The sequence below is a fragment of the Anomaloglossus baeobatrachus genome, chromosome 6, assembly GCF_048569485.1.
Source record: "Anomaloglossus baeobatrachus isolate aAnoBae1 chromosome 6, aAnoBae1.hap1, whole genome shotgun sequence".
Lineage (NCBI taxonomy): Eukaryota > Metazoa > Chordata > Amphibia > Anura > Aromobatidae > Anomaloglossus > Anomaloglossus baeobatrachus.
In genome coordinates this window covers 537776409-537790007 of record NC_134358.1, presented here as the reverse complement: position 1 = coordinate 537790007, position 13599 = coordinate 537776409, and the positions used below count along the sequence as shown (strand labels likewise).

The following is a 13599-nucleotide window of genomic DNA, read 5'->3' as shown; positions in this document are numbered from 1 at the left end:
GGTTAGGGCCTTCCTGGGTATCGTGGGGTACTACAGGAGGTTTGTAAAAGATTTTGCGGGGCTATCAGCCCCCTTGACGGACCTTCTCAAAGGCAAGAAGTCCGTCATGGTGCGCTGGACTCCACAGGCCGAGGACTCCTTCCGGGCCCTGAAGGGGGTTCTGTGCGGACAGCCCGTTCTTGTAAACCCTGATTTCCGGAAGGAGTTCATAGTACAGACTGACGCCTCGGAGGTCGGCCTGGGGGCAGTGCTGTCTCAGGTGGTTCAGGGGGAGGAACACCCTGTCACCTTCTTGAGTAGGAAGCTCACCCCTCCCGAGCGGAATTATAGCGTAGTGGAGAAGGAGTGCCTGGCGATTAAGTGGGCCTTGGAGTCCCTACGCTATTACCTGCTGGGACGGCAGTTTCGCTTGGTGACTGATCACTCTCCACTGGTCTGGATGAGGTCCGCCAAGGAACGGAATGCCCGGGTTACCCGGTGGTTCCTTTCTCTGCAGAACTTCCGGTTTACGGTTGAACACCGGGCCGGTAGGTTGCTGGGCAACGCCGATGCCTTGTCCCGCGGCCCGTGTTTGATGGCGGGAGTTCAACCCCGCACGCTTGAACTGAGGGGGGGGTATGTGAGACTGTGACCGGGGTTATCTATGACGGCCGGTATGTCTCGCCCCGGTTGTGCTCACTCCATGATAGAAAGTAACTCTACTCCAGGGTTAATGCCGTTTCCCTACAGGCTGAAAGAAGGGTTAAAAGGAAACAGGAACAAGGGCGGGGGTGCCGCGTGTGAGGGAGTGAACACAACTCCCTGAGTTCTCTGCCGGAGAGGCACATGTGTACTGTTGTGGACTTTTGTTTGGATATTAAACCGTGTGCTGTGACCCTTGGTGCCTGGATCCCGTGTCTTCTGCTGCGCAGCCGACCACGCTACCTCACAATAATATATATATGCACTCATATACATATATATATATATCTCTATATCTCTATATCTCTATCTATATCTCTATCTATATATATATATATATATATATATCACACAAACACATATACTGTGTGTATATATGTACCGCCCCGCGCTCGGCTGCAGCCGAGCCACTCGGATCCGGGCTCGTTTGGTGGGTGGCTCGAGCGCCTCCGGACCCTGGGGTCACTTTGCTCTGCAATGGGTTGCTGGAGATCTCGATGTGGGTGGTGGTGGTTAGGTAGGTGTACGGCCGGAGCCGTATTTGAGTTCGTGGTGCCACCCACGGGATGTGGTGAAGGTGTAGACACCATCGCTGCAGTTACGGGGACACCCGGGGGGAGATGGTCGTGCAGCAAGATGTTAACCCCTCCGTGGGCAGGGATTGTGGCCTCGGGACCTCGTTTGGGGAGAGTAGTGGCTGGGCAGTACACGGCTGGATGGCACTGTTGTACTCACGATTGACACACACAAGTCTCTGGTAAACAAAGCTGATGGTGGTCGGTGCCCGCAGCCGGCTGCGTCTGGTCCCCCACCGGGGGGACATTCGCCAACATACAGGGGGCCCTGGAGAGGGCATCCGCATTGCCCTGCAACTTACCAGGCCGGTGTTCCACAGATAAGTGAAAGTTCTGCAAGGAGAGAAACCTCCTGGTTACTCTAGCATTTCTCTCCTTGGCAGTCCTCATCCAGACCAAAGGGGAGTGGTCTGTCACCAGACGAAAGTGTCACCCCAGCAGGTAGTAGCGTAGGGAGTCCAGAGCCCATTTTATGGCCAGGCACTCCTTCTCCACTATGCTATAGTTCTTCTCCGCCGGGGTGAGTTTTCTACTCAAATAGGTGACCGGGTGCTCCTCTCCATCTACCTCCTGGGACAGAACTGCACCCAGACCCACCTCAGAGGCATCTACCTGTACTATAAACTCCTTTTGAAAGTCAGGGTTGTCAAGGACAGGCTGACCACATAGGACAACCTTTAGCGCCTGAAAGGCTTCCTCTACTTGTGTATTCCAGTGGACCATGACCGACTTCTTCCCTTTTAAGAGATCGGTCAATGGCGCCGACCTTACAGCAAAATTGGGTACGAATCGTCGGTAATACCCCATTTTACCCAGAAAGGCTCTTACCTGTTTTGTGGTAAGGGGATGTCGCGGGCGGAGGAGGGGACGCTGCGCTCTCCCACTGCTCGGGTCCGGCCGCTGCGGCTGCGGCTGCTGCTCGGTGGTGGCTCGAGCGGTTGGCCGGATCCCGGGGACTCGAGCGGCGTTCCTCGCCCATGAATGAAAAGGGGGATTTTGATTGTGGGGATTTGATTATTGTCCGTGACACCACTCACGGTTGTGGTGATATTGGTGACACCACCGCTGCTCTAGATGAGGATCCCGGGAGCGGTGACAGGGAGCAGCTTTGTTGTTAGTTCTCCCCTCCGTGGGTAGGGGGTTGGTTGTCCCGGGGCCCAGTGATGGGGGTAGGGATGGATGACAGGCGGGTTACAGGGCCTGGTGAGGTGCAGGGTCGCGGGGGCAGCGCTGTGCCGCACGGCACGGTGGTACTCACTCAGCCAATGATGAGGACACAGTTCTCGGTAAAACACACGGCTGGATGGACGGGTCCCACAGACGGCTGCGGTGCTGTTTCTCCCGGCAGGTTGATGGTGACTGCCTTTCCCTGCACCTATGTACGGTAGATGGCTCCAATGGGTTCCCACCGGTAACTCGTTCCCCAGCTTGGATATGGGCTGGAGGAGCCCCTTTTGCCTGCAGGCTCTGGCCCTGGGAAACGGTTGCCTTGGCGGTGGCGGTGTCTTGGTTGGACTGTTGCCTTCTGTCGGGACTTGGCTGCTGGGAAACCCAGGAGGTTCCCTTCACTAACGAATTCGGCAAATTCACGGTGACTCCTAGCCTTGCCGGGGTCCGTAAGCCCCTGCCAGATGGTGCTGACTTCTTTGTGTACCGGTCCGGTACCGCCGGGCCACCGCCCGTCCACGGTCCTTACGGTAGACTCCGATAGGCCACTCCTGCAGACGGTCACCACCGTCTGCCAACCTTGCTGTACCGCCCGGGCCACACACCCGGACGCTGTGAGTTAGTTGCTCCACTACCACTTTCCTTCCTCTCACTTTCACCTCCAAAACTAAACTGTTTACTTTTCCCACCTCCAGGACTGTGAACTCCTCGGTGGGCGGGGCCAACCACCTGGCCCACCCCCTGGTGTGGACATCAGCCCCTGGAGGAAGGCAACAAGGGTTTTGTGTCTGACTTCGGTGTAACTGACCGGGAGTGTGGGGTGTGTGGGTGTTGTGCTCTGTGGCCCCTGGCTTGTCCAGGGCGCCACAGGGACAAGGCCAGTTTTGAATGGCTTCGATTATGTTTACTTGTGGCTTGATAACCCCTTGGCCTATCACATACCCCAAGTAACGGGCTTCTTTGAGACCCATAGCACATTTGCTTGGATTCGCCGTCAGACCAGCAGCTCTGAGCGAATCCACTACCGCTTGTACCTGAGATAAGTGGGTGCTCCAGTCACTGCTATAGATGATGATGTCATGCAAATATGCGGAGGCATACGGTTGATGGGGTTCTAACACTATGTCCATTAATCTCTGAAACGTGGCCGGAGCCCCATGTAAACAAAATGGCAAGACGACAGTGATAGAGCCCCCCTGGTGTGACAAAAGCAGTCTTTTCTTTTGCCGCCTCTGTCAGCGGCACCTGCCAGTAACCTGGGCCTGTCCCAGTCTGTCTATCAGCTCGTCGACCCTGGGCATGGGATACATATCAAATTTTGACACCTCATTTAACTTTCGGAAGTCATTACAGAATCTTAAAGAACTGTCTGGTTTCGGGATCAGCACAATGGGACTGGCCCATTCGCTCGTGGATTTTTCAATAACCCCAGTTGGAGGATCTTTTTTACCTCCTCCGCAATGGCTTGCCTACGAGCCTCTGGTACCCGGTATGGCCTCAAGCGTACCCTTACTTGAGGCTCAGTGTCAATATCATGGTGGATTACGGTTGTTCGGCCGGGTAGGCTTGAGAACACATCCGTATTCCGCTGCACTAACCTCAGAGACTCCCGTCTCTGCTGTTTTGAGAGAGAATCCCCTATCCTTATTCCCAATTCATCATCAGGGGACTCCTCCTTGGTTGTTGTCAAGGCACCTGAAGAGGTTAGTTCCAACGTTACGTCAGTCACCATACATTCTGTCTTTCCACGCCTTTAGCAGGTTTACATGGTATATTTGCTCTGGTTTTCTTCTACCTGGTTGATACACCTTATAGTTTCTGCGGTAGGCATTAGGACTAAGACACGATCCCCCGGTTTAAAAGACCTGACGGAGGCCTATTATACTGAGTACTTTGGGCCGCCTGAGCATCCAGCAAATGCTCTTTAACAATGGGCATTACTGCCGTGATACGATCCTGCATACCCATAATGTATTCAACTGTGCTTTTGTGAGGGGTGGGCTCCTGTTCCCAAGTTTCTTTAACAATATCCATCAGTCCCCGTGGATGTCTGCCATACAGTAACTCAAATGGCGAGAACCCGGTGGAAGATTGTGGGACCTCGCGGATAGCGAACATTAAATAGGGCAATAACATGTCCCAATCTTTCCCGTCTTGGAGACCACCTTTTTCAACACAGCCTTCAGAATTTTATTGAAACGTTCCACTAGACCATTGGTCTGGGGATGGTACACTGGCGTGTGTAGCTGCTTGATCTGAAGGAGTTTGCACAGTTCCTTCGTAATTTTAGACATAAAGGGAGTGCCCTGATCAGTCAGGATTTCTTTGGGTAACCCCACGCGACAGAACATAGCAAACAATTCCCGAGCAATAAGCTTCGCCAAGGTGTGACGCAGTGGAACGGCCTCCGGATAACGCGTTGCGTAATCCATCACTAAAGGGATGTGCTGGTGACCATGGGCTGATTTTACAATGGGTCCGATCAGATCCATAGCAATCCGCTCGAAAGGCACCTCTATAATGGGTAAAGGTATCAGAGGACTACGGAAACTGTGCATGGGTGCGGTCAACTGACAAACGGGGCAGGACTCACAGAACCTCTTAATTTCTGCGCCGACCCCTGGCCAGTAAAACCGCTGAAACATGCGCTCCCGCGTTTTCTCTTCACCTAGGTGCCCACTCATTAGGTGGTTATGAGCCAATTCCAAGGCCTGATGGCGGAATGGCTGAGAGACCACCAACTGTTCTACTATTTCCCCCCGGATTGTATCAACCTGATAGAGCAACTCTCGCTTTAGAGCCATGTAGGGAGTTTCCAGCCTGGCACCAGGCCGCTGGGGTACCCCATCAATTACCTGAACATTTCCACATCCTGGAGCCAATGTGGAGTCACGGAGCTGTGCTGTTCCAAAATTATCTGGAGACATGTTCAATTCCGGGATTGCCTCGGGTGGCTCAACCTCTCCTGCCATTACCTCTAGGGGGAACCTGGCAGGGTTACATTCTTTCCCTATACTGGTGACCCCTACGGCATGTATCCCTGAGTCAGGATCGTCCGGCTCAGGGCCTGGTTCTATCATACACCTCGGAGGGCTGGGCCGCCTCCCACATAGTGTCCAGAACAAGGCAAGTCTCTTCCCAAAATAACATCATATGGAAGTCTTTTCATCACACCCACTTCATGTTGAACCTCTCCACATGAGGTAGCAATGGTGACCCTTTCCATAGGGTATTCACGTAGGTCTCCATGTATACAAAGTACCCCTACTTTATGTCCAGTGTGGTTTTCTCCAGAGACCAAGGAGGCATGTACAAGAGTCACTACACTTCCTGAGTCCAACAAAGCCTCTGCTGTATAGCCATTAACACGTACTTTGCAGAGATGGGGCTCCTCCCCCATAGTAACAGTGCTTACGGCACAAACAGTATGGGCATACATTGATACCCGGCGAGCGTACCGGCAGTCCATGGGTTCTGATGTGAGTGGGCACTGTGCCATCATATGCCCCAGCTTATGGCACCGCCAGCACATAACAGCAGAGGTGTCCCTGTTTCGGGTGTCCAACTTTGGGGAACCGTGACTCCGGCTGACCTTAGTCTGGGGTTTACTCTCTGCCAGGGCTGAAGACGGGGCAGCACCCGAGGAGGGACGGGAGTCTTTCACCAACTGTGAAGGGGGCGTATCCCTACAGAGTGCCCACCGTGAAGCAGAGTCCCAGACCAAGTCCTGGGTAGCTGTGTAGCGTTCCACCAAATTCACTAGTTGGTCTAGGGTACCGGGATCCCCCTGGCCCACCCACCGTTGAATGGGGGCTGGCAAAGTCCGCACAAACCGTTCAATCACCACCCGCTCAATCATCTGTCCGGGGTTCAAGGTCTCCGGCTGGAGCCATTTTTTCACAAGGTCCAGTAAGACATGGGCCTGTGAACGTGCAGGTTTTCCCTCCACAAAGGACCACTGATTCACTCGCTGGGCCCGGAGATAAGTGTTAACCCCCATTCGTGCAAGGATCTCACCTTTCAGTGTGCCATAGTCCTTGACATCCTCTGTACTGAGATCCAGGTAGGCTTTTTGGGGTTCACCTACCAAGAACGGGGTTACGACATCAGTCCAACGGTTGATAGACAATTTCTCTCGCTCAGTGGTCCTCTCAAACACGGAGAGAAAAGCTTCTGGGTCGTCCTCTGCACTCATCTTCGTAAGTGCCGCCATTACTCTGTCCTGCGCCGCAGGAGGGACTGGATGACCTGGAGTTACCGCTGGGAGCGCTTCTCGCAGAGCCAGGCTGCTGAGTCAGCAAGCTGTTTGTCTCCTGTTGCTGAACTAACGCCCGCTGGAGCTGGGCATTGGTTTGTTGCTGCTGAGAATTAGCCTGTTGCTGGTGAGCATTGGTTTGTGCAAAAGCCTGCTGTAGTTGAGCACTAGACTGGGCCAGCTGCTTTATAAGATCCTCCATGGTGACTGCTGAGTTAAACTGTAACTTTGCAGGTTTGATCATAAACATGTGGAAACTGGGATGTTGCCCCTAGCAACCAGGCTGCAATGCCCGCAAGCTTCGTGGACCCACCGATCCACCGCAAACAGTCAATAAAAAAAAAATCTTTTTTTTTTCTCCCCGGGGAAGTACCTCCTAGGCCATTGCCCTTAGCAACCAGGCTGCCATGCCCGCATTCTCCACCATAATGTGAGGTAGCAGCGTTGCTTGGGCAAAAACGTGAGGCAGTGAGGCAGCAGCGTGTTCACACCAACGGTCTATTTATTGTTGCAGCATAAATAGATCCAATTTCCCACAGTCAAAGTCTCTACCGGATCACAGCCGGTGCATATAGACAAATCCTTTGTATCAAGTCTTGTTACCTTAGGGTTCTCCTAGGCTCATACTCCTGGCCTGTGTTCACTCCACACAGAGCCAGCTCAGCTCAGCATGTGTTAGCTTCAACAAGCCTGGCTCTCAACTGAGACACACCCTGATGTGCTCTGCAAGATTTAAACTAAAATGCTGGACATGAGGATTGCTACAAAACCTGGACTGGGAGGAGGGATCTGTCTCCCTGTTACCCTTTGTGCTATACTCCCTGTAATAGCTATAGCAAACTCAGAGGGTTTCCAGACACATTCTGGGGGACACATAGCGGTCTTCAAATATTACCTCTGTCACTGCCTCACACCACCTACAAGCTTAGAAAAAAGGAAAATATTAAGGGGAAAATGATAAAACTCGCAAGGATACAAGAAAGAGAAATAGTTAGTTCTCATTTACACAGGTGAGTTCATTCTAAAAAGTCACCTGAAAGGACATAATATAAGGCTGGTTTCATATTGCGTTATTACAATACTACGTTCACTGGTCCTGTCGGGGCCTCTGTCCGAACCCCCTGCAAAACAGGTTCCAGACGCATGCACCGATGGGGCCATTGACTATAATGGAGCAGACAGAGTCAGATGTTCTTTGTCTTGCACCATTTTTGGGCTGACTGTCTGCTCTATAATAGTCAACGACCCTGTCAGTGCATGCATCCGAAACCTGTTTTGCGGGGGGGTTCGGACGGAATCTCCGACAGGACCAGTGAACGTATTTTTTTGTGCAGTTTGCTACCACTGGTACTGTACATGAGCCTCTGCAATTTTTGTGTTTTTCACTCTGCCCATGAACAGCAGGAATTGGGGGGATATAAAGCTTTGTGGGAATTAAATGGGGCTTTGCTAACAAGATAGTTATATAGATAAATCATTTTTAGGACATTTAGAATTCATTAAAACATTTTTTTTTATATAAAACCTTTATTTGTTCTTCCCATAGTTCTACTCCAAAATTGATTATGGTGTAAAGACGTGGACTGATGCAAGAGATTTTTGCCGAGCTATAGGAGGGGACTTACTAAGTATCACCGACAGTGTGGAGAATGAGAACGTTAAATCAATGATGGCGTAAGCAACAATGTTCATTTATATAATGTGTGACTGTTATTTGTGAAAATTTCTCAAGAGTCGGCCATATTGGAGGCCTAGAGCGGGAAAAGCAAAGCCAAATATCTGTAATAGATGATCTACTAAAGATGATATAGAAGTCTCATCTTAAAGACGTTCTTTTTATTAAAGGTGGATGAGGTCCTCTCCTGCGGGGCCGCAAGTGTTCTCTGCAGGAGACCGCAGCCGGCCGTTCCCACAATTGGGGTTCGGGGCACTGCAGCTTTTGTCTGTGTTCACCCTGCGGAGAACACTTGCGGCTCCACAAACATAAATTGACATGCTGCGGCTTGGAAAGATGTCCATTTATGCTGGGAAGCAAAGAAGTACAATAGGCATGGGCTTTCTTTAACTCCCATCCACTGTGCTTCTACTGTTCAACGCAGCGTTTTGGATACAGCGGAAACACACTGCAATTAAAACACTGCTATTACTGATCGTGTGCACATACTCTTATGCGGGCGTCACACGAGACGAGCTATCGTGCGATGCATCGTAGGGGTCACGGTTTTCGTGACGCACATCCGACATCGTTCACAACGTCGTTTCGTGTGACACCTCCGAGCGACTCAAACGCTCACAAATCGTGAGTCGTGTCCTCGTCGCTAAGTTTTAAAAAATTGTTTATTTAACATGGCGCCGGTTGTTCATCGTATCCGGGGTAGCACACATTGCTCCGTGTGACACTCTAAAGCACTCAGGAGCAACAAGCAGTGCGTCCAGAAAGAAAAGAAGAGTGGTAGTTATGGGCGACTCACTACTAAGAGGCACGGAGGCAACTATCTGCAGGCCGGACATAACCGCACGAGAAGTATGCTGCCTACCAGGAGCAAAAATCAAGGATGTGGCCAACCGGATACCAACTATCCTCGGATCCAAGGACGAATACCCGTTCCTATTGATACATGTAGGAACAAACGACACGGCAAGAAATGATCTACCAACTATTTGTGAAGACTTTGAAATTCTTGGGAAGAAAATAAAGGAACGGAACGTACAGGTTGTTTTCTCATCAATCCTCCCAGTCGATGGCCATGGTGTCAGAAGATGGAATAGGATACTAGATTTGAACAACTGGCTACGACGGTGGTGCAGGCAGCAAGGATTTGGATTCTTAGACCATGGAGTGAATTACCTCTACGATGGACTTCTCGCAAGAGACGGGATACACCTCACAAAACCTGGGAAACACACGTTCGCCAGAAGGCTTGCCACACTCATCAGGAGGGCTTTAAACTAGAAGAAGAGGGGATGGGAGAAAAAACAGCAGACAAGAACATGCAGCAGAAGGACAAACTAATCAAGGATACTAGATGCCGTAAAGAGGACCCAAGACAGGGTACTAAGAAGGAAGCTGAGAAAAGGGGAGCAAAACTTCTTTCCTGCATGCTGACCAATGCAAGAAGCCTGACCAATAAGATGGAGGAACTGGAGCTGGTAATGTATGAGGAGAAATACGACATAGTAGGAATAACTGAGACATGGTTAGATGATAGTTATGACTGGGCGGCTAACCTGCAAGGATATGAATTGTTTAGGAGGGATCGTAAAAAAAGGAAAGGGGGTGGAGTCTGTCTATATATAAAGTCCAGTTTAAAGCCCAGACTAAGAGAAGATATTCAAGAGGGAAATGAAGAGGTGGAGTCTCTATGGGTGGAGATACAAGGAGGGAAAACTAATAAAATCCTCATAGGGGTTTGTTATAAGCCACCAAATATAACAGAAACCACTGAAAATGTATTATTGAAACAAATAGACAAAGCAGCAAATCACAATGAGGTGATTATTATGGGGGACTTCAATTACCCCGATATAGACTGGGAAACTGAAACCTGCGTATCTCAGAAAGGAAACCGGTTTCTGTCAGTAACTAAGGATAATTATCTGTCCCAACTTGTGCCGGGCCCAACTAGAGGGACAGCCCTTCTGGACTTAATTTTAAGCAACAGGCCAGATAGAATAACAGACGTACGAGTGGATGGGCACCTAGGGAATAGTGACCACAATATAATACAATTCCACTTGTCCTTTAGTAAGGTGCCTTGGAGGGGGGTTACAAAAACGCTGAATTTCAGGAAAGAATAGTTTGATCAACTTAGAGAAGACCTTCGCCAAATTGATTGGGACAATGTCCTCAAAAATGGGAGCACAGAAAATAAGTGGGAAATTTTTAAATCGGTATTAAACACCCACTGCGAGCTAGCCATACCATACAGAAATAAAAGGGCTAGGAACAGGAGAAAACCAATGTGGCTTAATAAGGATGTAAAAGGGGCAATGAATAATAAGAAAAAGGCATTTAAAAAGCTAAAACAAGAAGGCAGCGAGGAAGCATTAAAAATATATAGAGAAAAAAATAAAATGTGTAAAAAAAAATATATTTAGCAAAAGTAGAAACTGAGAGACTCATTGCTAAGGAAAGCAAAACAAATCCCAAACTATTCTTTAATTATATAAACAGAAAAAAGATTAAAATTGATGGTGTTGGCCCTTTAAAGAATAATGAGGGTAAAATCATAGAAAGCGATGTGGGAAAAGCAAATGTTTTAAATACTTTTTTCTCAACTGTGTTCACACAGGAAAAGCATATGCCAGGGGAAATGCAGAGTGATCATGTAGATGCCCCATTAAGTATGACCTGCCTAACCCAGGAAGAAGTGCAGAACCGACTTAGGCTAAGTTCACACATCCTGTGTTTTGCATCAGTCACAATCCGTCGCCTTGGGGAATTACGGTATCCTTCAAAATATTTTGCAGGAATCCTGTATTTCCCCATAGACTTCTATTAGCGACGGATTGCGACTGATGACCCTGCGTTGCATCCGCTGCGTCGCGGTCCGTCGTTTTTGACTGACCGCTGAGCGGGGAGCAACGCAGAATGTAACGTTTTTCGGGCCGTCAAAATTAACGCGCCGCGCAGGAATCCGTCGCCATCCGTCAAGCTTGTAATGCATGTCTATGGTGCTGGATTCCGTCGTAATCCGTCTTACAACGGAATCCAGCGCAGGATTCCGTCATGCTCTACTGAGCATGCCCAGCATGCTTGGTACACCCACTGGGCTGTCCCAAACACAGACGGATCATGACTGATCCGTCAAAAAACGGACGCACAGCGGATGTAACGGACGCAACTGATCCGTTTTTTCACAGGATTCCTGTGAAAGGAATCCTGTGAAAAACACATCAGTTGCATCAGTTGACATCTTGAAAATGACTGATCCGTTGCTGACGGACCTGACGGATTGAAAACACAGGATGTGTGAACTTAGCCTAAGTAACATTAAAATTGACAAATCACCAGGCCCTGATGGCATTCACCCTCGGGTATTAAGGGAGTTAAGTAATGTGATAGACAGGCCTCTATTCCTTTTATTTAAAGACTCTATAGAAACTGGGTCTGTTCCACTGGATTGGCGGCTAGCAAATGTGGTACCAATATTCAAAAAAGGGTGCAAAAGGGAACCTGGAAACTATAGGCCGGTAAGCTTAACATCTGTTGTGGGTAAAATGTTTGAAGGGTTTTTAAGGGATACTATTATGGAATGTCTCAATGTTAATAACTGTTTAACTCCATATCAACATGGATTTATGAAGGATCGCTCCTGTCAAACTAACCTGATCAGCTTCTATGAGGATGTAAGCTCTCACATGGACCGAGGAGAATCATTGGATGTCATTTATCTCGACTTCGGTAAAGCATTTGACACTGTCCCACATAAAAGACTGCTAAGTAAAATGAGAAAGCTTGGGCTCGGGGAAAATGTGTGTAGATGGGTAGGTAGCTGGCTTAGTGGTAGAAAACAAAGAGTGGTTATTAATGGTGCATACTCAGATTGGGCCAGGGTTACTAGTGGGGTGCCACAGGGGTCTGTATTGGGCCCCCTACTATTTAATATATTTATTAATGATCTGGTGGATGGTTTACAGAGTAAAATATCAGTATTTGCAGATGATACAAAACTATGTAAGGTAGTTAACACAAAGGAGGACAGTTTGCAACTACAGATGGACTTGAGTAAATTGGAGAATTGGGCTGAAAAATGGCAAATGAGGTTTAACACAGATAAGTGTAAGGTTATGCACATGGGAAGGAGAAACAGATGCTACGATTACTTACTAAATGGGAAACTGCTGGGGAAATCAGACATGGAAAAAGACTTAGGCATCTTAGTGAATAAGAATCTAAATTGGAGTGCCCAGTGTCAGGCAGCAGCCACCAAAGCAAATAGGGTGATGGGATGCATTAGAAGAGGTCTGGGGGCACGAGATGAAAACATCATTCTCCCTCTGTACAAATCACTAGTCAGACCACACTTGGAGTATTGTGTGCAATTTTGGGCGCCGGTGCTGAAGAAAGACATTACTGAACTTGAAAGGGTTCAGAGGCGGGCTACTAAAATAATAAATGGAATGGGTGCATTACAATACCCAGAAAGGTTATCAAAATTAGGTCTATTTACTCTAGAAAAGAGAAGACTTAGGGGAGACCTAATAAATATGTACAAATATATCAGAGGGCCATATAGAGATCTCTCCCATGATCTGTTTGTACCAAGGACTATGACAAGAACAAGGGGGCATTCTTTTCGATTGGAGGAAAGAAAATTCCTACATCAGCATAGAAGAGGGTTCTTCACGGTAAGAGCAGTGAGGCTCTGGAACTCTCTTCCTGAGGAAGTGGTGATGGCCAACTCACTGAATGAATTTAAGAGAGGAATGGATGCATTTCTTGTTAGCAAAAGTATAGAAGGTTATAAATAGCATAATCTTACAGGTAGATAGAAGAGCGACCAAGATTATTAGAGGAATGGGTGGGTTGCAATACCAAGACAGGTTATTAAACTTGGGGTTAGTTAGTTAGGAAAAACAAAGGCTTAGGGGGATCTAATCACAATGTATAAATATATGAGGGGACAGTACAGAGACCTTTCCAAAGATCTCTTTACACCTAGGCCTGCGACTGGAACACGGGGGCATCCGCTACGTCTTGAGGAAAGAATGTTTAATCATAATCACAGATGAGGATTCTTTACTGTACGAGCAGTGAGACTATGGAGCTCTCTGCCGTATGATGTTGTATTGAGGGATTCACAAGTAAAATTTAAGCAGAGCCTGATCGCATTAATTGAAAAATATAATATTACCAGTTATGTATATTGGATTTTATGACAGGGTGTTGATCCAGGGAACTAGTCTGATTGCCGTATG

The 13599-nt window shown here is 48.6% G+C and overlaps 1 protein-coding gene across 1 annotated transcript in view; it reads left to right on the top strand.

Annotated features, from left to right (window-relative positions):
• LOC142243975 (macrophage mannose receptor 1-like) overlaps window positions 1–13599 on the top strand; it is a 234721-nt gene that overhangs the window by 70541 nt on the left and 150581 nt on the right. The window contains exon 13 of the mRNA XM_075316164.1: window positions 8225–8352. Coding sequence (XP_075172279.1) covers window positions 8225–8352 — 128 coding nt within the window. The remainder of the gene's footprint in view (window positions 1–8224; window positions 8353–13599) is intronic.